Source organism: Syngnathoides biaculeatus, chromosome 7 (genome assembly GCF_019802595.1).
Source record: "Syngnathoides biaculeatus isolate LvHL_M chromosome 7, ASM1980259v1, whole genome shotgun sequence".
NCBI lineage: Eukaryota > Metazoa > Chordata > Actinopteri > Syngnathiformes > Syngnathidae > Syngnathoides > Syngnathoides biaculeatus.
In genome coordinates this window covers 7970870-7996737 of record NC_084646.1, presented here as the reverse complement: position 1 = coordinate 7996737, position 25868 = coordinate 7970870, and the positions used below count along the sequence as shown (strand labels likewise).

General features: G+C 44.3%; 3 protein-coding genes across 12 annotated transcripts in view; all 3 read left to right on the top strand.

Annotated features, from left to right (window-relative positions):
- The first annotated feature begins 1258 nt into the window (after positions 1 to 1258).
- Positions 1259 to 16104, top strand: acot11b (acyl-CoA thioesterase 11b). 4 transcript variants are annotated; one of them, XM_061826024.1, is made up of 16 exons: positions 1259 to 1484; positions 3446 to 3632; positions 4947 to 5016; positions 5134 to 5194; positions 5280 to 5381; positions 5961 to 6096; positions 6224 to 6377; positions 7105 to 7224; positions 7622 to 7760; positions 7966 to 8021; positions 10985 to 11051; positions 12131 to 12214; positions 12470 to 12603; positions 13413 to 13544; positions 14161 to 14287; positions 15237 to 16104. In XM_061826024.1, exons 2-16 carry the CDS (start codon positions 3455 to 3457, stop codon positions 15411 to 15413), a joined length of 1737 nt encoding a protein of 578 aa, XP_061682008.1. In that variant the 5' UTR covers positions 1259 to 1484; positions 3446 to 3454; the 3' UTR covers positions 15414 to 16104. The 4 variants fall into 4 exon arrangements, with proteins under 4 accessions (XP_061682008.1, XP_061682009.1, XP_061682007.1 ...); XM_061826025.1 differs by having other exon boundaries at positions 3373 to 3632; positions 5967 to 6096; XM_061826023.1 differs by having other exon boundaries at positions 3373 to 3632.
- Positions 16105 to 17248: 1144 nt separating this feature from the next.
- fpgt (fucose-1-phosphate guanylyltransferase) lies at positions 17249 to 21402 on the top strand. The gene is made up of 4 exons (XM_061824318.1): positions 17249 to 17449; positions 18048 to 18215; positions 18418 to 18510; positions 19649 to 21402. The coding sequence occupies exons 1-4, from the start codon at positions 17356 to 17358 to the stop codon at positions 21055 to 21057; spliced, it is 1764 nt and encodes a 587-aa protein (XP_061680302.1). The 5' UTR covers positions 17249 to 17355; the 3' UTR covers positions 21058 to 21402.
- Positions 18427 to 25868, top strand: part of tnni3k (TNNI3 interacting kinase) — a 46862-nt gene continuing 39420 nt past the window's right edge. For 6 of the 7 annotated variants that reach the window (XR_009795632.1, XR_009795631.1, XR_009795633.1 and 3 more), the window contains exons 1-3: positions 21557 to 23242; positions 25046 to 25154; positions 25246 to 25331. Coding sequence is in view for 3 of the 7 variants with exons in the window: in XM_061824316.1 (XP_061680300.1) it covers positions 23203 to 23242; positions 25046 to 25154; positions 25246 to 25331 (235 nt within the window). In the remaining 4 variants the exon portion in view is untranslated. Of the gene's footprint in view, positions 18511 to 21556; positions 23243 to 25045; positions 25155 to 25245; positions 25332 to 25868 lie in introns of those variants that run through there. The other variant, XM_061824315.1, reaches the window with a different exon arrangement.

The following is a 25868-nucleotide window of genomic DNA, read 5'->3' as shown; positions in this document are numbered from 1 at the left end:
CGCACCTCAGAGTGGAAATGTCTAAATTGTGTCACTATCGAGCTCGTGCACGTGACGTCACCATTTTTCTCATTCTTCTCAATCTTAAATTACTAAAAAGTATTTATAATGCCAAATTGCCTCATTTGAGAACAATGTGTGTTTAAAAAATAAATGTCTGTCACAGAGGTTTACGGAGTTCAAGTGTGATCGCAATGGCTTCCGTGTACGTTCCGTGGAGACGACTCGAGAGGAAAAGAAGAAGTTCATGAATTCGAGGTTGTCTAAAACCAGGGGTCATTTATTTAAATATTGGTATTTGTTTTGAATACCATCTGAAAAGACCGATGGACTCCGGCAAAGGTTAACGTGTGGTCGAATGCTCCCGCGTTCACGAGCCATCAAAACCGTCGCTATGTGGGATTTGTTACTAAGTATTCGTATGTGTCTAGACTTTTCTACGCTTTCAAACTTTTCCGCGTAAATCTCGACGACTTATTCACCAGATCCATGTGTAGATCCAGTTGTCCATGACAAGCGGAAGCGAATTAACAGTCCCAATTTCTTATCAGCATTAAATATGGGTCCTCTTTGCCGAGTTTATCTAATTTTTCCACGTACCGTGGTTTATTTCACCTAAATGTCTGACAGCATCGGACAAGACTCTGGGCGTCGCGCCGCAAGACATATTTCAGTGTCGTCTCCAACCGACTTAGCATTTAGCAACGCTTAGCTTGACCGGCAATGTGGCGAGGTAAACAAAAGTCACGAGATTTGATGACGTCGGTGCACGATCTCTGTAGTGTCGATGTCGTGTATGGCTGAGATGATTTGACATCCATTTATTTCCAAAACAAGTTATCCATCATTTTGTTGCGTAAATGCTATATTAGGTGATCATACACTGAATTTATTGGTCCACAGGCGTAACAGCCCTCTGAGGAAACCGTAACTACATTGTGGACCAAACAAAAAAAAAACAAAAAACGTATTTAACAAGAACTGCCTGAAAGTAACACAACACACAGACATTTCTACTAGCAACACAAGTGAGTACTGTACACTGAAACTGTCCAAAGTTTAAATTATGCCTCAAATGTCAGTAACATCATTTTCCAGCACTGCCTCATCAACACCTCTAGAAATGGCATTTGGTTGTCCCTTTAAGATGACGTCACACACCGCTGAACCGGTCGCCAGCCAATCGCGGGCCTTAACGGTATGAAAAATTCCACCTTAAAACTTGCTTCGTGCAGCCCCCAGTTTAGGGGTGGGTTTGTCTCCCTCCCCCGTTTTCTGTTTCCCCCCCTTACTGGCGAGCGTGCTGAGCGAAATACTTTTTGTGCAAGTGTGCGTGCGTGTTGTTGTTTTTTTTTTTTTAAGAATGGGGAAATGAAAAGGAACCTCCTTCCGGGTTGCCGTTTGCTCTTTCCTAGCCGGTTTTCCGCCTTTTCAAGGACTGTCAACTCACCTTCCGAAAACAGAATCCCCCTTTTTCACTGCTGGTAAGTCACTTATTTTTTTAATCCTCTCGAGTTGTAAACATACATTTTAAAGTGTTTTTTTTTTTTTTTTTGCCCCATTTCCCCCATGAGACGCACAAGCTGGGAGTGTTTGCAAACAAAACTTCAAGACGGCAGTGACATAGAATTACACATTCAGATAGATGAAAGGTCACTGCAAGGATAACACCAAATGCCCCCGTTGCAACTTTTTTTTTTATTTCATTTACAGAAGCCTGGTTGATACAATTATGTAAAAACGACACGGCGCAAGTTCTAACCTGCAACTCGGAGATTACGAAGGAAAAATTCCTTCCAAACTTGAGTGATCACATTTGAGTTTTTAAATAATGCGTAGTAGATCTGCCAGGTCATTGGCAGATGAGGTTAAAATATGTATTGAGAATATTATCAGGCGGTAAATTAGGTACTCAGGACCTTAGAGGGGTTTACTTGATTTTAATTATAAAAAAAAACATCACAAATAACAATACAACTATTGTATCGCCTGTAGCTGTTAATACACAATTCTTATTTAATAACACGACAAAGATGCTGATAATTAAATGTGTTAATGCGTCCAAATTGCTTCAAGTGTGTTTTGCTTTGACCAGTCGATGGAAGACTCGATAAAATGCTGAAATTGGTTTTATGGGCCCAGTACTGCTAATTATTGAAGTGCTCAGATTTAATTGGCATAGCAACACATTGAGACTGAAATCTGGTTGGATTCATGTTAATAATCATCTGCATGTCCACGTACATGTGCAGCCAAGGAAAAAACACATATTGGGACGGCGAGACTGGTGGGAAACAATTACTACAATTTTATGGAACAAATATTCTAATTTAAGTTGTAAATGGAGCGGCACGGTGGTGGCTCAGCTGGAAAGCGTTGGCCTCACAGTTCTGAAGTCCCGGGTTCAATCCCGGACCCGCCTGTGTGGAGTTTGCATGTTCTCCCCGTGCCTGCGTGGGTTTCCTCCGGGCACTCCGGTTTCCTCCCACGTTCCAAAAACATGCAACATTAATTGGACACTATAAATTGCCCCAAGGTGTGATTGTGAGTCAGCAGTTTGTCTCCATGTGCCCTGTGATTGGCCAGCAACCAGTTCAGGGTGTACCCCACCTCCTGCCCGTTGACAGCTAGGATAGGCTCCAGCACTCCCTGCGGCCCTCGTGAGGATAAGCAGCAAAGAAAATGAATGGATGGAAGTTGTGATTGCAGGTCATTGGTTCAGACTAACTGTCCTTGGCACCCACCACTGATTTATAAAAAGGTTCAATTAAACAATAAAATAAATGTTCAGGATCTATTTTGTCATTATTTGTAGTTTTTTATATTTTGTTATAACACTTATATAATAAAAAATACATTCTTGTAAAATGTTCATGGAACATTCTTAATTTTAATTTTGTTGTATTATTTCCAGTACTTTAACCGTTTTTTGTGAGAAATGAATTTAAAAAAAATATGAAAACAATTTTCAGCAAAATGGCTAAAATAATGCAACAAAAATTACTGTTGATAAATGCTCGACAAGGTGGATTTAACGGATGGGATTAAAAGCGCGAACAATCTCCTGTTAAATAAAATACAGTGGAACGAATGATAAAATGACACCATGGAATTTTATTTCCAAATTCTCATCAAACAATGTGACAGGTTTGGTTAAAAATAGAATGAAAAAGGAGCAGGACAAAGTAACATATAAGCTGCTTGCATGAACATGCACATCCTAAAATTAGTACCGTGGAATCTGCAAACTTGTTCCATGACGTTGGTCACATTCCAATTTCTTGTCCCTAGAGTTATAAAAAAAAAAAATGTAATGAATGATTTATTTTTGGCCTTTTTGTCTGATACGCCAAAATCTTTGCATTTGAACAGGGGTGTGTAAACTTTCGACTTCCAGTTTGACTGCACATTTCCACACCGCCGTCTCGCGTCTGCGTCTGCGCAGCGGTGAGTCATGACGTCGGAGGAGGGGGATGGCGGCGGCGGCGTGGCGGTGGAGATCGGCGAGGCGTACAGGAACCCCACGGAAGTGAAGATGAGTCAGATCGTGCTGCCTTGCCACTCCAATCACTGCGGCGAGCTGAGCGCCGGCCAGCTGCTCAAGTGGATGGACTCCACCGCCTGCCTGTCAGGTGGGCCCATCGCACTTGCGAAAGGGGTGTGTGGAATTTCAATAGTTGGAGAATATATCCTTCTTTTGTCATTTTTGGCTGACTACAAGACCGTAATGAGGACAAAACATGGATGAACAAAGTAAAACACGGATCCGTACGTTTTAAAAGCAGGAAGCTGATAAGACAATGTCCAAATGTAACCTGTTACTTTCTGTTTTTTTGCACTTTGTACTCCTCCTTCCTCGTATTTTCGCCGGCGCTCAGAATCGCGGTCGAACTAAATTCAGCCCGCGAAAGCGATGCACTAGTGTGCAAGTAAATATGTGGCTCCAGGATTTGAATTTGAAATGTAAATTGATCACATTTTCAATAGTTGCTACAATTCGCGGTCTGAGATTCGCTGTCTGAAATTCACTGTCCGTGCCCCCAGGCAGGGTTACTTCAGGTCAGAACTGAACAGCCAGCCAATCGCAGTTGCGCTTTCTTAGTCACGTGACGTCACGTGACTAAGAAAGCGCAGCTGACCTAAAGACCTAAAAATGCAAAGACGGAGCAAATATTCTTAGAGAATATTTCAAAGATTTTTTAATTTATTGATGTGTAACATTCAAAAGAAATATTTTTTTCAAAATAAAACTGAATATAAATGAGAAATGAATTAACAACTAAAACACATTTTTAATGTCCAATTATTAAAATTCCATAATTTTAAACTAACCAGTACATTGCATTTATTAACTTTGAAATGATAATATTGTTCTGTGTATTTAATCATGAATATTCATGTATAACATTCAAAAGAAATACTTTTTTTTTTCAAAATAAAACTGAATAGAAATGAGAAATTAATTCAGAAATAAGACATGTTTTTAATGTGCCATTATTAAAATTCCATAATTTTAAACTAACCAGTACATTGCATTTATTGACTTTCAAATGATAATATTGTAGTGTGTATTTAATCATGAATATGTATCTTTTTAACATTCCGTGAGAAGACTTTCTAGTCATGAGCCACTTGTTCATTTTATATTTATTCATTTTTTTAAAAACGTGTTTTTTTTTTTTTTTTTTTTTTTTTTTTTTTGCTTGTGTTGCCAGTCAAATATAGAGTTTTACGCGAGGTTTGGATATGCCGCCGCTCCAGTGAAGCAAACAAAAAAGAAATCGAGCAATTAAAGTAGTGTAATGCCCTTGCGTGATTTATATTTTTATACAATAAATTGCTATATTCAGAGAGTGAATTCAACTCGTCTGTCAAAGGTAGTAGCGTACGGTACAAGAACGTGCGTATGATGACCGCTGGCTGAAGTTCCCCCCTTTAATTTTCAGCCGAGCGACATGCAGGCTGCTCCTGCGTCACCGCGTCTGTGGACGACATCCATTTTGAACACACCATCGGGTAAGAACCGGAACCGGCCGCTTGAAAGCTATTTTTCATACGCTCGCCACATGCTCCAGAGATAAGATATGATGAGATCCCGTGTTTATTTTGAAAACAAACGTGTACGTGTTGCAGGGTGGGAAACGTCGTCACCATCATAGCCAAGGTCAACAGAGCCTTCACATCCAGTATGGAGGTTGGTTCTTGTCACGGATTTTACAGTTAAAAAAATTGATCTTACACGAAAGAAAAAAAAAAAAAAATGGATTTCTGGACTTTAGGTTGGCATTATGGTGACATGCGAGGACCTCTACACTGACACTCACTGGAGGGTTTGTCAAGCATTCGCCACCTTCGTGGCCAGGAGGACGGAAACGGGAAAGGTAAGAGACGTTGAAAAGTAAGATATGGATACAAATATTGACACGTAAAATATAATAATAATCATATATATATATATTTTTTTCTTGCTTATTTATTTATTTTTTGATACATTTTGGTTTGGCATCTACGACTAAGGGTGAGCAGCACAATATCTGATGAATTGAAGCAAAAAAAAAATGTGGCATCAACGACTTCATTATTTGCATTTTATTTAATTATGTCATGACTATCTTTTTCTAGTACTATACTTTAGAGTACTATTATCATAAAAAAAATTTTGTTGGATTTTGGAACTGATTACTGGCATTTCCATTCATTATAATAGGGAAAGTGGAAGCCCCCAGAACAAATTAGATTTGAGAGACCGGAACAGTCACAGAAAGCTATAGATGTAAAAATGATATGTGTTTTTGCAAAAGTGTAGACACCCTGCAATGACGTTGTTCTGCAAGTGGATCGCAAAAAAAGTTCAACGACCCCGGCCGAGTCACGGCCAGGGTGTCCCGATTCTTTCAACCAAGTCCGAGCGGGTCGCCGTGAGTTCAGTTCAGCCCGTGATGGCGGCTGTGCGCCCGCAGGTGCAGCTGAAGCCGCTGACGCCGCACACGCAAATGGAGCAGATGGAGTACAGCTTGGCGGCGGAGCGGAGGCGGATGAGGCTCATCCACGCCGAGATCATCACGGACCTGCTGAGCAGCAGCACGGCGCAGCTGGGTACACCCGCCATTTACTTGGACGTCATATCATAACAATAAAGCCTTTCCAGTCTCTTTTATGTGCACTAATGTTTTTTTTTTTTTTAATGATTATTTTTCCATTTCCTCCCCTGTTCCGGTGACAGGAGAATGCCAGGAGTACCAGGACGCCGTGCCCGCCGAGCGCACCCGAGTGGAGAGCGTGGAGCTGGTGCTGCCGCCCCACGCCAACCACCAAGTCAGCACCTTCGGGGGCCAGATCATGGCTTGGATGGAGAACGTTGCCACCATCTCGGCGAGGTGCGAGCAGACTGCGGTGCAGCAAAAAGCCCGGTGTGACGTTCTGAGCGCTCCCCCGTGCTGAAAAGTCTCCTTTGGGTTAATGCGCACGCGTTACTGTTGATGTGTGTGAGATTAAATTGTCAGAAACGCATTACAACACAAACACGATAAAATAGCGAACACAAAATGGGCGTTTAAGAACAGAGTAGTTAAGCCACAACGGCGAATAGTCACCAATGTTGAACGAGTCTTCCCGAAGAAGCAAATGTTCGTCCCAGCGGGTATTCCAAGTTAGCCAAAGTTCCAGCCGGTCCAAAAACCAAAGGTGTAATTTCCCGGTGAGGTGGTCTTGTCCGTCTTTCCCGTCCTTACACAGGCACTCCTTGAAACATTTCACACACATAACAATAGCGAAACATGAACACTCGGTGACAAGTTGTCGAATGGCAAACGCGGAAGCATGGCTGGCGATGTTTCAGACTGGCCGGGTTACAAAATATACGCGCGTGCTCATTAATCGCAAGAAGACTTTTCAGCACCGGGAGCGCTCAGACCGTCACACCGGTCAACCATTCCAAATTGAAAAGCCACAATATAGACAAACCCTAAAATTAAAAAAAAAAAAAATTATCCAAGCAATGGCACATCACTTGTAAGTCAAGGTACCACTGAATTAAAAATGTTAAATTTGCTATATTTGAAAAATGATCACATTTTGTGTGTGCGTCCTCCCTTATCGATCCAGTCGCTTGTGCAATGCCCATCCCACCCTGAGGAGCATCGACATGTTCCACTTCCGTGGGCCGTCCCACATTGGCGACCGGCTGGTGCTGAAGTCTATCGTGAACAATGCCTTCAGGCACAGGTCAGTCTTCTCCTTCAAAACACATCACAGCAGTCATTTTCGCCGCGATGCCACACGTACAGTCGCTGGGGGTAACATTAGCTCTCGTGGAAGCCCCGCTAAACAAATCCGACTTTGACCAAGAGAGAGAAAACGGGGGAAATGGCTTGAAAAATGTTGTCATTCTGTTGCCTATCAGGGAAAGCCTACTAGAACATCTGAACTTGCTGTGAGGTTAACCAGGGGCACTTTAAATAATGTCAGCTGTGTGCTGACTCCCATTTGATTTGGGTTAGAATGCTAATTCTGAACACATCCTTAATTACAGGGTGTGTACACTTTTGCAAAAAACGTGATCTCCCTCTTCTCACCCCCCCCCCCTCTTTCTTAACTTATCTTCACGTCTGTTATGTTGCAGCATGGAGGTGGGTGTGTGCGCTGAGGCCTACCAGGGTGACGAGCCTCAGCGTCATATAAATAGCGCCTTTATGACCTTCGAGGTCCTGGACGCTGATCGGAAACCACGCACGCTGCCACGGATACGGCCTGAGCCTGTGGTGAGTTGTTCTTGATGCGGTCGCTACCTAACTTAATCCCCCCCCCCCGTTTGTTACCCACATTACTACTCATATCACGACAGAATTGGTTTGCTAGTTGAGCACTATTGCACTGACCAACCGTCATCGATGGTGCCAGCGCCAGTGGCATGACGACAAATTCGAAATGCGATCGGTGCGAGGTTATGCGATGCATGTTTTTCAGGACGGGAAACGGCGTTATCAAGAAGCGATCGCCAGGAAGAAGATCCGCCTCGACAGGTGAGTCAGAATCACCTGGGCAGACGCCATCTCACAGGAATATAGCGAGATTTGGTCCAAAAAAAGAAGAGGTGCAGTGGGCGGCACGGTGGGTCAGCTGGGAAAGAAATGGCCTCACGGTTCTGAGGTTCCGGGTTCAATCCCGGACCCGCCTGTGCGGAGTTTGCATGATCTCCCCTTGCCTGTGTGGCTTTTCTCCGGGTGGGCACTCCGGTTTCCTCCCACATCCCAAAAAAAAAACTTGACAATAATTGGAGACTCTGAATTGCCCCTAGGTGTGATTGTGAGTGTGATTGGGCGTTTCTCTCAATGTGCCCTGCGATTGGCTGGCGACCAGTTCAGGTTGTACCCCGCCTCCTCCCCGTTGACAGCTGGGATAGGCTCCAGCACTCTCTGCGACCCTTGTGAGGATAAGCGGCAAACAAAATGGATGGATGGATGGATGAACAGTACAGTGGTACCTCAACTTATAAGTTTAATTCATTCCCGAAATTGAAATGAATTTAAATGCCATTCATCTATCTAATATCAGCATGAATAGTTTATTTTGAATATTTAATGTAGGAAAAATTATGTGCACGTGTATGTGTGGCAACTTCCACTAACAACCCAGGCAGAACTTAACGCCTCTCTAACCTAGAGCTCTTGTCCCTTGGTTGAGCTGTCAATCCATCCATTTTCTTTTGCCACTTATCCTCACGAGGGTCGCAGGGAGTGCTGGAGCCTATTCCAGCTGTCAACGGGCAGGAGGCGGGGTACACCCTGAACTGGTCGCCAGACAATCGCAGGGCACATGGAGACAAACAGTTGCACTCACAATCACACCTATGGGCAATTTAGAGTGTCCAATTAATGTTGCGTGTTTTTGGGATGTGGGAGGAAACCGGAGTGCCCGGAGAAAACCCACGCAGGCACGGAGAGAACATTATAACTCCACGCAGGCGGGGCCGGGATCGAACCCGGGACCTCAGAACTGTGAGGTCAACACTTTACCGGCTGCTCCACCGTGTCCAAAAAAAAAGTGACAAGGTGACTCTGTGAATAGTTAACCACAAATATGCGGGGATGACAATGTTATGAATTGGACATAATTCATACATTCTGTCGCGCTTCGGTTGAGAAGAAATGCTGTGTCACCATTGCTCAACGGTGACCTGCCAAATCTTATTTTCGGGGTCTACATAACAAGAGCGTGTGATCCGTCAGAGCAGAACATGACCTCCGAGCGGAGCTCACCAGGGATAATGCGCTCATTGTTCCGCTGTCGTTATAATCTTTATTCAGCCAAATATCGGAACCACTGCAAGAATGTGTTGATGGCGCTCGGGTCTCGCGTTTGTGTCTGGAATGCGGAGGTGGCAAAAGTACTCCCGACGCTTTGTACTCCACTGGAAGGAAAAATTCATAGACGAAGCAAAAGTATTCACACATCGTACCTACTGCAAAGTATGTCGATGTAGAGATATTTGTGGAAACGAGTAAAACATTTTCCCCGTCAATTATAGACAGTAGAGCTCGTGCACGTGACGTCATCATTTTCACGGCGCCATATTGACGCTCAAAAAGATCTGCTCGACGGTGACATTGAACCGGAGGAGAATATTTACAATACCCGAGACCTGTTGTCCTTTTGGTTGTCACAAAAGATGGGACAGATATTCAAATATTAGTTATTGTATGGAATACCAGCTGAAAAGACCAGAAAAGGTCGATGGATTTCGGCAATTAATCGTGATGGACGGTGTCCGACCAAATGCACACGATAGGTAGGAATTATTCTTCTCAGTCTCAAATGCCAAGTTGGCTCATTTGAGAACAATATGATTTGGGAAAAAAAAAAAAAAAAGACGTGGTTGTCTCCAACGTAAAACGATAAACTTTGGTAAACCTCTTCCTGACAGACTTTTTTTTTTTTTTTTTTAAATATGCATTGTTCTCAAAATAAGTCCAATGCGTATTTAAAAAAAGGAAATAAACAGTCGGTCACACTGAGGTTTTCGTTGGTTAACGTGTGGCCGCAACACGCTTCCGTGTACGGGGGCTGAAGCCTATGCCGGCGGTTTATTTTTATTTTTTTTTAAATGCACATTGGACTCATTTGAGAGCATATTTAAAAAAAAAAAAACGTCTGTCACGGAGAGGTTTAACGTGCGACCGCAACATGCTTCAGTGTATGGAGGAGCCGGTTTGTTGTCTTTTGTCTTTTTCCAATCATAATTAATGAATGCGAGTTTCTGTAAAACCGGGGGTCATTTATTTAAATATTGGTATTTCAATTAAATACTAGCTGAAAAAATCGATGGATTTCGGCAAAGGTTAACATGTAGCCGAACACACTTCCGCGTTCACGAGCCGTCTCCCCGTTGAGAACAGATCCAAGGACGCAGTATTTGTACACGTCCGGACTTTTCTACACTTTCAAACTCTTCCGTGTAAATCTCGACGACTTCCTCACCAGGTCCACGTGTAGATCCAGTTGTCCAACACAAGCAGAACCGGGTTAACGGTCCACTTTCGAATCGGCGAAAACATCGGATTCGGCATTAAATACGGGTCCTCTATGCCGAGTGTCTCTCGTTTTTCCACGTACCTTCGTTTAGTATCACCTTCTAAATGTTTAATGATATCGGACAAAACTGTAAGCGTCGTGCTTTAAGATGTATTTTCGCGTCGTCTCCAACCGACTGAGCGTTGAAAAATGCTTTGTTTGACCGGCGCTTCCGGCCAGTCACGTGATTTGATGACGTAGGCGCACGAGCTCTACAACCACTTTGATAACTTGGCACAATGGAAAAAAAAAAAAAAAAATATCTGCGGCAATTTGAAAAAGTAACAAGCTTATTTTGACAACGCGAAGAGCAGAAAGTGAGTGAAAGTTACAAGTCAGTAAAGCTGAAGTATCTTATAATATTTGTACTGTGTTACCCGGCGGAATGTACTAAACGCCCGTTTGTGTTTTGCAGGAAATACATCATCTCGTGCAAGCAAACCGAAGCTCCCCTGTCGGTACCCTGGGATCCGAGTAACCAGGTGCTCAAAAAGGGGGTTTGTGAAAAGGATTGCGGATTTCCTGTATCCGAGTACTGTATAAGCTTGACTTGATAGCAGGTGGCAAACTCAAGGCCTGGGGGCCAAGGCCAACCCACCACATAGTTTTTTGTTTGTAGCCTGTTACTGCTTATTATTATATTTTTTTTGACAGAAAATCTGTTTTAAAACTGCAATCACTTTCAACATGTTTCACAAATATGGGTGAATGCTGTTAAAATTAATACATGCAGGGTCGATTATGTATGCGTAGCAACATGATGAGGTGATTATACACGTTAGAAGTTTTGGTCATAACGAAAATGTAACTAAAGCGTAACTAAATATGGGCTGCATTTACCGTAATTTACTGCCTACAGACCGCACCTGATTATAAGCCTCATTCTGTACATTTGTAAAGGAAATACCATTTGGTACATACATAAGCCGCACCTGTGTATAAGCCGCAAGTGCCCACATTGAAACACGAGATATTTACAAAGACTGTACACAGAAAGACTTTTCAAAGTTTTAATAGCTTAGCTTAACGTAGCAACAACACGGTAGCGCAAACAGGGCTGGTTTAAAAAAAAAAAAAAAAAACCTGCCGTGGCAGCTACACAGTAGCAACACGGTAGCACAGCACTAACTTGGCCAGTTTCAGAAAAAAAACACATACCAAAATCACTGATATGCAGTAGTTAACACAGCAACTGGCTAATGCTAGCATGACGCTAATGCTAGTGTGGTGCTAACAGGGCTGGTGGGAAAAAAAACATACCGGTAAAAGTCACTGAGACAAGGCAGTAACACAGCAGCAACACGGTAACACAGCGCTAATGCTAGTGCAGCGCTAACAGGGCCGGTAAAAGTCACTTCCTTGGCACATATATTCCACCGGTCTCACTCTTACCTTTTCAGCTCGAGTGCTCCCTTGCGGCCGTTAGGGGAAAAAAAAAATGCTCAAATCAGCCGCAGGGGTTGAAGCCGTGTGGGGAAAAAAGTCACGACTTATAAGCCGGAAATGACGGTAAAATGATTTTCACAATCCTGCGTGTTTATCGGCTCCGTTGCTTTTCCAGATGTACCTGAGCTACAATAACGTCTCTGCGCTGAAGCTAATGGACACCGTAAACAACTGGGTGTTGACCTCGGAGAAAAACAACGTGAGTATTGTTGGTGATCCTTTCACCCGTCAGGGCTTGTTTTGTGACAGTCACGTTAAGGCCGCGAAAAATGAAAGTTAGGTGGACACAAATGGCAACAAAGGGGTTAAACGGAACATGTTTATTATCTTGGACAAAGCGCACACAGTCACGGTGAGTCGTCAAAGCCGAGCCGACTCACTTCGTTTTAATTCCACGCGCGCAGGTTGGCCTCATTTTCCGCGCTGAACGTGACGTGCCGAAATGTACTCGCAGGTCAGGCTGTACACGCTGGAGGAGAACCAGATGCTGTGCTTCAAAGTGGAGATGAACGTGAGCGTCTCGGCCCAACAGACGTTCCACCTGCTGTCCGACCTCCGGAGGAGGAAAGAGTGGGACCGGCATTATCAGTCAGTCACGTCGTGCGTTTCTGCGCTGTTACGTTTTTCGCGTTTGCTGTAAATTTTACCCACCGAAAAACAAAAATATTTATTTAGCCATTATGCAACATCAAGCTTTAAGCATCAAAAGTGGACCAGTCAAGGTGACTACCGTAATTCCCGGCCTACAGAGCCCACCTGGTTACAAGCCTCACCCAGTACATTTGTAAAGGAAATACCATTTGGTACATAGATAAGCTGCACCTGTGTAAAAGCCTCAAGTGCCCACATTGAAACACCAGATATTTACAAACAAAGACAGTACACAGAGAGTTTAACGCTAGCGCCGCCGTGCTAACGCTACCGCTGCTGCGCTGATACTAGCGCCACCGTTCTGACGCTAAGTGCCGCGCCAACAGGGCCGGTAGAAAAAAACATACCGGTAAAAATCAACGAGACACGGAAGTAACACACTAGCGCAGCGCTAACAGGGCCGGGCCGTTAAAAGTCACTTCTTCGGCACATATATTCCACCGTTCTCACTCTTACCTTTTCCGCTCGAGTGCCCCTTTGTGGCCGTTAGACAAAAATGCAGATATTAGCCGCATCACCGCATAAACCGCACGGTTGAAAGCGTGTGAAAAAAGTTGCAGATTAGAGGCTGGAAATTACGGTAATTGGTTTGTTCAAACCCTAGAAAAAAAAATTCACATATACCCATGTATAGTGCAGGTACTTCATTTTTCCATGTATGTACACCGTTGTACTGTAATGAATTACCTGTTGCCTCCTACCACCGCTGCCAACGATATCTGTGCCATGTTCGCGGCGTCCCGCAGGGCGTGCGAGGTGATCATGCAGGCGGACGAGGACGACACCATTTACCGCGTCAAGACGCCCTCCGTCCGGAAAGGGGGCAAAGGCCAGGACTTTATCTTGCTGGCATCTTGTCGGAAACCGTGCGACGTCAGGTGTGTTTACGCACATGTCGGGTCATAAAAAAAAACGCACCTCGCTATGGAATGCAACCAAGTAACATATTTTGGATATTGCTTCAAAATTTAAAAAAAATCTGCAGAAATCCCATTTACAATTTTAGTCTTGCCCCTTCCCTTATAAAAAAAAAAAAAAAAAAGCAAATGACAAATTATTCAAAATGTTTTATTTTCTCCCCCTCTTATGGGATTTGCTTTATTACTCCACCCCAAAAAATATATATACATTTTCAAAAATCAAAAGCCCTTTTTGTTGTTCCCCACAGTTTTTTTTTTATTTCCTGTCGCAATTTTTGTTCAATCAACTTTAACTGCAAAGTGATGATAAAGACAGGAACCAGATGTACTTTGTCATACATGTACTACAACAATTATAGAATTAGAATGATATATTCTAATTAACAGAAGACATTAACTCACCATGTAATGAAAATAATCACTTCCTGTTGGAAATACTTCGCCTTCGTGGCGTCTTGACGGGCGAGGGAGCCAACTTACCAGTTTTTCAAGTTATGAGCTGTTGGTTTTTCTTTTTTTCCCTCCACCCTTATCTTTGAACAGTGCCACCGTCTTCTTTTTTTGTCCCTCGCAGGGACCCGTATCTGATCGCTCTCCGCTCAGTCACGCTGCCCACTCACCCCCCGACTGCAGACTACGACAGGGGGGAGGTGCTCTGCGCCGGCTTCACGATCTTGGAAGAGTCCGTCGCGGTCACCAAGGTTCTGCAGTTGTTTTTCTTTTCAAGTAAAGTACATCAATCCATTTTACTAGCCGCTTATCCTCATGAGGGTCGCGAAAGTACTGGAGCCTATCTCAGCTGTCAACGAGCAGGAGGTGGGCGGGGTACACCCTGAACTGGTCGCCAGCCAATCGCAGGGCACATCGAGACGAACAGCCGCACTCGTAATCACACCTCGGGGCAATTTAGAGTGTCCAATCAATGTTGCATGTTTTTGGGGATGTGGGAGGAAACCGGAGTGCCCAAGGGAAACCCACGCAGGCACGGGGAGAACATGCAAACTCCACACGGGCGGGTCCGGGATTGAACCCGGGACCTCAGAACTGTGAGGCCAACACTTTCCAGTTGGACCACTGTGCCACCTAATATTGTACATAAAGTATACAAAAAAAAAATAATAATCTACTTAAATCTAATAAATAAATATTTGTACTGTAATTCCCGGCCTACAGAGTACAGTACCCAGTACATTTGTAAAGGAAATACCATTTGGTACATACATAAGGTGCACCTGTGTATAAGACGCAAGTGCCCACATTGAAACACGAGATATTTACAAAGAAAGACGGTACACGGAGAGTTTAACGCTAGCGCCACCGCGCGCGCTAACGCCAGCGCCTCGCTAACAGGGCCGGTTAAAAAAAAAAACATGCTGGTAAAAATCACTGAGACACGTCAGTAACACGGTAGCGCAGCGCTAACAGGGCCGGGACCGGTAAAAGTCACTTCCTCGGCACATACATTCCACCGGTCTCACTCTTAGAAATAAAAATGCACAAATTAACCGCATCACCGCATAAACTGCAGGGTTGAAAGCGTGTTTAAAAAAAAAAAAGTCGCAACTTGTAGGCCGGAAATTACGGTACTTTGTTACATCTCACCGCTGATGAATGTAATCCGTTTGTTTTGTTTTTTTGTTTGTTTTTTAGGTCACCTACTACAATCAGGCCACACCAGGAGTTCTTCCCTACATCTCTACGGACATTGTGGGACTCTCCTCGTCGTTTTCCAGCGCTTTTTCTGCCTGCAGTGACTTCCTGGAGGCCAATAAGAAGAATTTGACCGAAAACGCAGACAATGCGACCTCTCTGCAAAAGGAACCATAGGACTGTAGTCTGTCTTTCACACTCATGTTGTGTTCTTAGATAGCACAGTGGCGCTTAGTCTTTAAATCAAGGGTGTCAAACTCATTTTTGTGTCGGGCCACATTGTAGTCGGGGTTACCCCCAGAGGGCCGTTATGACCGTGAAAGCATAAAAATCTTTAACCGCTTCGTCATGTTCGCACATGAAATTTCTGGACTAGTTTTGGAATCAGAAATCAATCATTTGACATTTTGGTACAGATTTGACGTCGATACGCATGATTTGCCTTTGCGGGCCACATAAAATCATGTGGCGGGCCGGATCCGGCCCCCGGGCCTTGAGTTTCGACACCTGCGCTTCAAATGCAGTTTTGAATGTTTTCACCTCAAATTTGCGGGGAAAACGGACAAGGAAACGCATTGCGTGGGATGTGTAGTCGAGCCCGGCGTGTTTTAGGAGGAGGAAGCACAATTATTGTGAAGCCTCTCGTGGTTTTTAGGAAAATTGACTGGAAGTCAGGAAAAATAAAATCGTGCAATAATGAATAATCCATTAGATTTTTATTTTCCTATTACGTTTTATTTGGGGAATTGCTGTAATTATTGCTTGTGATTGTTTGTGTTTAAGCGTAATTTGGCTTTATATTTTAAACTGCAATGGCCCACTCATTTACACGTGTTAATAACACAATAATAAACATTTTATAGCAGGATTGCTGTCTTGATCGCTGCCATTTTTTAGATTTTTGTTCTGTGGGGGAAGGTAGCCTATCAAACGTTTTGACTTTTCTGCTCAATTTCCACATTTGATTTTTTTTTTTTAATGAAATAATGATTGACAATGAAATAAAGCAAAAAAAAAACTTTATATTTTGTTTATATAAAGTTTATTGCAATGATGAAAGGATTCTAATTTTTTGCATTTATAATGAATTTGGTTTTAATTGATAATTTTTTTGAATAAAAAAAGGTGAATAATAGTACTGGGGAAAATATTAGTGTTTGTGAAATAATTTCATCTAATTTGTTAAAAAATAAAGAATATTTAAAAAAATGTTTGCTGAATGAATTTTTTTGCACAATTTTAAAGTTGAAAAAGTATTTTAGTGAGGAGGTTCGTTTTAAAAATCTATAAAAAATTGAACTGCAATTGACAAGTAAAATTAAGTGGCTTAAACGTCTGTGCTTTCAATTTAATGAATAAATAAATTATTCATCTATTTATAATGAATTATAATATGACAAATTAGAATTAGTTGACAAGCTATTTATTAGAATATATTTTACATAGTTTAAAATGGATGAAATATGTAAACTTCATTTATCAAAAATGCTTTCAGGCTAGCGATAAACACAATTGAACATGGTGACATAGAAGCTGCTGTAAGCCACAGCGCACATCCAGACACTCAACAACGTCACACGGCACCCCACCAGGCTCCTCTTAAAGGCACATGCATGTTTCCTACATATACAGTATTACAATCGGCACAATATTTTCTGAAAATTTATGCTCTCACTAATTTGTGATTACACGTTTATGTGTTTTAAAATGCGTTTTTTGTTAAGTTTGAAGCATGCCCTCATTAACAGGATTCTCTGTTGTTGTACTTCTTTTTGTATTAAAGAAAACAAAGGAATTTATTTTGGAAAAATTAATTACGTCTGGCTTGCATTCGTCACAACACTTCAAAGAGTAATATAGTAAATAAAAAATAGTTTTTACTGTCTATTTTAATAATATGTTAATAATAATTAATTTTGGTTTAGTTACTTCTAAAATATATCATTATTCAAAAAAATAATTGTGGCGGTCGCTTACATTTCGTCACAGGCTCACGTGACCAAACGCGGAAGTGAAAGGGAAGTTGTCCCCGAGATCGAATGACGGCGCTTTGGCTAAAAAAAAAAACCAACTTCATTTCAGGATTTTTATGTATATATGCATATTTTACACATAAGGGATGAATTCACGAGGTAAAGAAGTGAACGAGGACTGGGTCCGAAAGTTGGAAACAGCAACTAGTGAAAAATTAAGAAAATTCAACTGTTTGCGCGGTGAGTTTTCCACAATGTGTCATTGATTGACAGCCAACCTCAAAACGCTTTAAAAATCCTTCATTGGATTTAGAATTTGGGTGTCCTAATTGTTTTCATCGTGGCCCACATCGCTGTTATTGTTTTCTCTCATAATTTAAGAGTGAAACAATTAATTGGGCATCCACTTTATTGGGGTACAGGAAGTACTGAAACTATATCCCGATACGTGCAAATATGTTTTAAAAATACCATTATTTCCTGCAATATTGATGAAAGTGTATTTTATTTTAATAAGTTATTTTTAATAAAACACAAGATTTCCTTATTATCTTTGTGGAACTTTTGTCCTCTTGGGATCGACACCTTCACGTTTTATTGGAGTAGCTATGACTTTGAACGTGTATGACTTTAAAACGGCCAGGCCGTGGGCGTCGGCGAATAAGTTGCGGAAGTTAATTATGGTTGCAGGTCTCATCAAATTACATATATGCCCCCTGCATTTTGGTCATTTTTGATGGCTAGTTTTGGAATTATTGTGGCAAGCAGATAAAATGACGTGGATTGCTGTAAATGGAGCTTTGAAGCAATAACGTGCGTCCTTGTGGTCGACCCGAAGGCCGGGAGGTGGCGGGCGGCGAGTTCTGGGACGTGGTGGTGGTGACCGCCGCGGACGACTGGCAGAAAGACGCCTACGAGCTTCAGATCCAGGCAAAAATGGAGAGGAAAGAACTCCCGCTTGGAATCCCCTACAAAGTCTTCTCGGATCCACTTGGTTGTAAAATAGGTGAGTGGTCCTGCGACCCTTGTGAGAATAAGCGGCTTGGAAAAAGGAAAACAAGAGAGGATTTTAAAAAAAAAAAATGTTGAAAAGGCATTTCAATCTGAATGGATTGCTTTGATTTGTTAGTGGGGTTTTTTTTTGTTGTTTTTTTTTTTTTTTGCATGAACTGAAAAATATGAAATGTAGAACTACTTGTGTTCCCCAGGCAACGGCGGCTCCACCCTTCACGCTCTGCAGCAGCTCAGTGACATCTACGGCACGACTCTTGCCAAGTTGAGAGTCATCCTGATTCACGCAGGTCGGGTACAATTCCGGTGGTGGGCTGTCGTATGGGCCCTTTCTGTCAGATATCAGCCTCTTTGTGTTGCCCGAGACGTTCAGAATCATAATTGTACTACCGTAATTCCCGGCCCACCGAGCGCACCTGGTTACAAGCCTCACCGAGTACATTTGGAAAGGAAATACGCCGCAGCCAAGTCAAAACCGCAAGTGCCCACATTGAAACACGAGATATTTACAAAAAAACACGGTACACAGAAAGATTTTAATGCTAGCGGTAACGCTAGCTCCGCACTAACCCTCGTGCTAACGCTAATGCCGTAATAGCGCTAACAGGGCTGCTTAAAGTAAAACTTACCGGTAAATATCACTGAGACACGCCAGTAACATAGCAGCAGCACAGTAGCCCAACGCTAGCGGAGCGCTAACAGGGCCCGTAAAAGTCACTTCCTCGGCACATGTATTCCACCGGTCTCATTCTTACCTTTTTTTTTACCTTTTTCAAAAAATGCACAAATTAGCCGCATCACCGCATAAACCACAGGGTTGAAAGCGTGTGAAGAAAGTCCCGGCTTGTAGGCTGGAAATATATATATTCCAGCCATCCATTTTCTTTGCCGCTTATCCTCATGAGGGTCGCGGAGCGTGCTGGAGCCTATCCCTGCTGTTAATGGGCAGGAGGCGGGATAACCCTGAACCGGTCGCCAGCCAATCGCAGGGGACATGGAGACAAACAGTCGCACTGACGATCACACCTACGGGCAATTTAGAGTGTCCAATTAATGTTGCATGTTTTTGGGACGTGGGAGGAAACCGGAGTGCGCACCCGGAGAAAATCCACGCAGGCACGGGGAGAACATGCAAACTCCACACAGGCGGGGCCGGGATCGAACCCGGGTCCTCAGAGCTGTGAGCCCAACGCTTTACCACCGTCCCGCCAATATACATCACATATTTATATTAACAACGGGACTGTCGGTTTTACCAATCAGATTCCCAATTCAGCATCTCAAGGCCGGTGTGCCGGCCCTCAATGACGTCGGCATTTTGGGGCACATTTTGGAATCGTGTCATGCATTGTGGGGCAGAATTGATGAGTCATCACTAACGACTCATTGGCTACAAGGAAGTCAACTGCTTTTCGACATCCCCCGCAGGTGGCTGGAGCCAGCGGCTGCCCAGTGCCAGCGCACTGGGCAAGATCTTCGCCGCCGTGCCGCTGGGCCGACCCCTCTACCAGATGCTGGAGCTCAAACTGGCCATTTACGTGGATTTCCCCGCCCACATGAAGCCCGGCGTGCTGGTGACCTGCGCGGACGACATCGAGCTGTACAGCGTTGCCGGGGACCAGCGCGTCGCCTTCGACAAGCCGGGCTTCACGGCCCTGGCCCACCCGTCGCCGCTGTCCGTCGGCGCCGCCCACGGCGTCTTTGTCCTGGAGCCGCGGGAGGAGAGCGCGAGCTCGGAAATGGAGACCGGGACCTGCTTGCGGTTTCTCCACAAACCTAGCGTGGACGCAATGCGGGACACGGGTGCCGTTTGTCGAAGGACGAGCGCTTCTTTTCCTCTATCTGATGCCGAGTTTGTCTACACGGACAGTACCTACTACGTAGACTTTGCCACGTCGCAGCGTCTCCTCGGCGTGCTCGGAGAGGTCGGACCGTTGGAGTGCGAGATCGACGCCTACGGCGATTTCCTCCAAGCGTTGGGCCCGCGGGCCTCCATAGAATACGCCGGCAACACTGCCAACGTCGGCAGACGGGACGAGGGCCTGGTGGAAATCCGTCGGAAGATTTTCCGCCTTCTCAGAGGAACGCCGCTGAACGTGATCCTCCTCAATAACTCCAAGTTTTATCACATCGGGACCACGACGGAGTACATCTTCCACCTCGCGGAGGACGGCGCCCTGAGGCGCGAGTTGGGTCTCGTGCCGTCGGCGTTCAGCGTCGACCCAAACGGAAAGGAGGACGCGGCATCCTGCGTGATGCACAGCGTCCTGGAGGCGACCTGCTCCGTGGGAGCCGGATCCGTGGTGGAATACTCCAGACTGGGACAGGGGGTGTCCGTAGGCAGGGGGTCAGTGGTCAGCGGCTGCCGGGTCGGTCCCGACACCTCGGTGCCCGACGGGGTCTTCGTGCACTCGCTGTGCGTGACCCGACGGGAGAGAACCGGCTTCGTAACGGTCGTCTTTGGAATTAACGACGACTTGAAACGCCGCGTGAAAGCTTCCGCGTCTATGGAAGCGTTGACTCTTTTCGGGGCGACTCTGGACACTTGCGTGTCCCTTTGGGGACTGGACTGCAGTCACCTGAGGTTTTCCGGTGACGCGTCCGGCTGCAGTTTGTGGACCGCGCGTTTGTTTCCGTTTTGCGAGGACCGACGGGAGTCGTTCTCCTTGTCGCTAAACATGCTCCGGGCCGTCCTGGGCCGGTACGTCTTCGGTTTACCCAAAGACACCGAGCTGATATCCATGCACGAAGCCCTGCGGTGTAAGAATCTGCAGGAGATGCTGGACTTCCGGAAGGATCTCTATCACGACATCGCACGGGGATCACGGACCAGTTAAGAAGGACTGGACTAACTGGACACGCTTTCAGGGAAGACCGTCTGACCTCCAAATTAAAGTGCATGCATTATCGTCATCCAGCTGGGGTGGGATTATGCTGTTAGTGTAAGCGGTGCACATCATCGCGGATGCGATTTGAACTACAAAAGCCACTAAAAATGGATCGCCTAACAAATGAAATCAGAATGGTCGGTAAAATCATCCCTTGTAACGATTGACAGACGATATAAATACGAGACCTCTGCAAAAATTTCAGTTTTTCTTATTTAGCTATTTTTTGGTAAATCTTTGAGTATTTTTTTTAAAAATATTGTACAAACTAAAGACAACTCCCAATTTGTCAATCATCTAGCGCAGCGGTCCTCATTTTTTTTTTTTTTTTTTTTTGCCACAGGACAATTTCATGTAAAGACACATTTTTGAAGGGACGGTTGTAGAAACAAAGAATACCGTCAACCGTTAAAAATCCCGATAATGGCGCATGTACTAGATCAGGGCTGGGCAATGGGTCGATCGCGATCGAGGCATGCCAAAAACAATAAAAAGACGTCAGCCAGTGTTCGCTCTAAACTGCGCAGATATTCTGCGTTGCGTGCCAAAAAATAAAAATAATCCAATGCAAATTGAAAGTATGACATCCAGCTATTCAGTTTGTGGCATTTTGCAATGTGATTCAATGACTGACGGATGACAGGGAAAAAATGAAAAGAAGAAGCCACTGGTTTCTTTTAGGCAACACGCGGAACTTTCTCTAACAACGTCCACTCCCTTTTTCCTAGTTTACCTTACACCCCCCGCCCCCCCTTTCTTAAAGACATACACTCGTGATAACGAATGTTGTAGTACTTACGCAGCTCATCAATGTGTTTTATAATGACAGCGTCCACCACCGCCGCTTTAGTGAGCAACACAGTCTGGGCAACGAAGAGCAAAGATGAGCTAGACATGCTGCTGATGTTTACTTTCGATCTTAAAAAAGAAATGCTTGTTGTTTTAAGATGCACTGGCAGTCTGAATATGTGAATAATCGAAGAAAAAGTGGTTAGACTAGATGAGATTTTCTCTTTACTGAGTGGGAAAAGTCTGGTCTGAAGCCAAAGTAGAAAGTGCAGGATGAGATGGTGTGTCATTTTTTTAAAAATTCCACCTTGCCACGTTAGCATGATCCGGGATGAAAACACACGCAATGCAGTGCACAAAAAGCTAGTTCTGTATTTTAAATATAGGAGGAAACATAACATTAATCTTAAAACAGGTCGTGAGCGTCATCATTCCTGGCTGAGGCTGGCTGCTTGAAAAGTAGATCTTGGGGTAAAAAAAAAAAAAAAAAGTGTTGGTACCCCTGTACTAGATTTTGTAATTAGTGACAGCGCTCCAGTTGTTTCTCTTTAATGAACATTTGACATCTTGGGGTCGTCTTTTATGATTTTTTTTCTTTTTTTTTTTTTTAAACGCAAGTCCATGTCCCGAAACCAGTTTTGATTCCTCCTTTGCGAGTTTGTCGCATTAAATTCTGCCGTGTGGTGTACGTGTTCTAGTCAACTAGGAAAAAAAAAAAACACCGTTTTTTGGTTTGTTTGGTTTTTTTGGGGGGGAAGCTTCTTCCCTCATTATTTATCCTTGGTTTTTTTTGTTTTTGTTTTGTTCTTTTTTTTTTTTTTTTTTTAATTCATTCTTGCTCTTTTGTGGCCTTAATTATAATTTTTTTTTCATTACCGAGACAAGAGACATTTTGGCGGCGGAACAGGCGGATGCACCTGATTTTCAAACTTAAATTTCATCCACGCTTAGAGAATTTTTTTTTTTTTTTTAAAAAGAGAGGAAAAAAGTTCCATTTTCAATCTCTTGAAAGTTTTTATCAGTTTTAGTGGCTGCACAACGGGACCAGATGAAGCCCCCCCCCCCCCCCCCCGCTTTCTATGAACTTTTGAACAAAAGGATTACTTATGTCACACACATGCACACGCACTCACGTGTCACGGCGACGAAGGGGAGATCAGTTGTCGCCGTTTGTTTGGTTGTTATTATTTTTAGCCTGCCGCCGCCATGATCCCCCCTTTATCGGGACTCGCGATTGCAGCAGACGGAGCGATTGTGCGACCTGACGGGCCTTTTCGTCGGGACGGGGGACGCGAGACTTGATCCATGGGGAACTACAAGTCCAGACCGTCGCAGACGTGTACAGGTACTGGACCGTTGCGGGGGGGGTGACGCGTCGTTGCTTTTGAATGGCGTTGGTTCGACGTGGGAGGGAAAGCGTTCAGCTCGTCGTTGTGAGGATTGGGGTTTGAATCAGGGCTCCGGTCTTCCTGTGTGGAGTTTGCATGCTCTCCCCGTGCCTGCGGCGGTTTCCTCCGGGTACTCCGGTTTCCTCTCACATCCCAAAAACATGCGACATTAATTGGACACTCTAAATTGCCCGTAGGTGTGACTGTGAGTGCGGCTGTTTGTCTCTATATGTGCCCTGCGATTGGCTGACAACCAGTTCAGGGTGTGCCCCGCCTCCTGCCCGTTGACAGCTGGGATGGACTCCAGCACTCCCCGCGACCCTCGTGAGGATAAGCGGCGGTAGTTGTGTAAATGAGACGGTAAACAAAGTGGAAAAGCGGCGTAAGACCGTTTCGAAGTTTGAAGACAAACAGCAGAATCTGGCAATCTAAAATCCAGAATAGGGCTAAGATGCTCCCTCTCGACACGTTCCCGTTAAATGTCGACCTTCGGCATTTTGAAGCAACTGGAGAAGTTTGAAGGAGGATTGGAAGGCATCACGTTTTTTTAAAATAATTCAATACATCTATAAAAAATAATTCTACACATTCACGATTAGGAACTATCGTTCAGTTTTGTAAATTCCTTTGAATTCCAATTGAAAATTCACCAATTTACCATGTGCAAAGTAAAAAGTAAAGCAATATGTTTTCATTTACCGGTTTGATGAAAAACTATCCATTGTGTTGAAATATTAAAATAAACAAATCAACAAATAATTGCCATGGCGAACAAGTGTTGACATGCAAGTTCTAATTAATGGGTGTAGGAATTATGAGGATTCATTGGAAAACTTCCTGTTCCATCCATCCATCCATTTTGTTCGCCGCTTATCCTCACGAGGGTCGCAGGGAGTGCTGTTGCCTATCCCAGCTGTCAATGGGCAGGAGGCGGGGTACACCCTGAACTGGTCGCCAGCCAATCGCAGGGCACATCGAGACAAACAGTCACACTCACAAGATCACCTAGGGGCAATTTAGTGTAGCGATACGTTCGTGCTTGTCTCCCATTGACGGATATGGACGTCAATTTACTGAATCTGCTCACCTTGTACGCAGCCAAGTCAAGCGCCGTGAACCCGTTCTTGGTCAGTCTCGACGGGCAAAGACCTTTGACCATTAAAGTGCTGATACGTTCCTTGTTACCTGGATACACCCAGTTACGGTGGATATAAAAAGTCTACACACCCCTGTTCAAATGCAAGGTTTTTGTGATCGCAAAAAAAACACATACATAATTCGCTTGGAAAATTTCACCACAGTTAATGCAATTATCCATCCATCCATCCCTTTTCTTAGCCGCATATCCTCACAAGGGTCGCGGGTAGTGTCACCGGGAAGGAGGCGGGGTACACCCTGAACTGTTCACCAGCCAATCGCAGGGCACGTAGAGACAAACAGCCACACAATCACAACTTGAGGCAATTTAGAGTGTCTGATCAATGTTGCATGTTTTTGATATGTGGGAATAAACCGGAGCGCCCGGAGAAAACCCACGCAGGCACGGGGAGAACATGCAAACTCCACACAGGCGGGGTCGGGATCGAACCCGTGACCTCAGAACTGTGAGGTCAACGCTATACCAGCTGATCCACCGTGCCGCCTGATGAAAAAAACTAAATGGAACAAATAAAAGGACTCAATGCATCGGCTGGAGTTACATTACATTACAATAGCTCTGATGAGGATAAGCGAAAAGGAAATTTTGTCTGCCGCTTCAGACGAGTGGAAGAAGAAGGTGAGCGAGTCGTACTCGCTGATCCTGGAGAAGCTGGAAGACGACCTCCAGCTCAAAGACAGCGAGCTGGTGGACCTCCAACTTGCTTTCAGGTACAACCCGTGTCTGCTTTCGCTTGCTTTTTCGGGCTCCCTCACGATTTGATGTTATTTTTATTTTATTTTTTCGTCTTCCATGGCGCAGCTGCGACGAGGCGTTTCAGAAGGTGAACTTGAACTACCGGACAGAGAAAGGCTTGTCCCTGCTGCATCTCTGCTGCGTGTGCCAAGGTATGCGTGACCGCCACGCGCTATTAATAACTTGTCAACAAAACGCTATGTTGGAGTGGAAGGACAGATGATTCGCGACTTTTTTGTTGTTGAAGGGAACCTTTTGGAGTTACAGTACAGTAAACGCTACTAGAAGCCGATTTGCAAATTCAGCTGTAAAACGGATACAAGCGGCAGAAATGAGTTTCCTCCGCGGGGTGTCCAGGTTCTCCCTTAGAGAACGGCTGAGGAGCTCGGTCATCAGGGAGGGGCTCAATGTCGAGCTGCTGCTCCTCCGCATGGAGAGGAGCCGGATGAGGCGGCTGGGAAAGCGCTAGATGGCTGTAAAACGGCGTTTTACCCTGTTGGCTCTATGGTCAGCTGTATTTTTTTTATATACTTTCTGTAACACGCTGAGATGCCACCAGATGGCGCCCTAACTAATAGGAAAGTAGTAATTGCATTAAGGGATGGTGGGTCAGCTGGTAAAGCGTTGGCCTCACAGTTCTGAGGTCCCGGGTTGAATCCCGGACCCGCCTGTGTGGAGTTTGCATGATC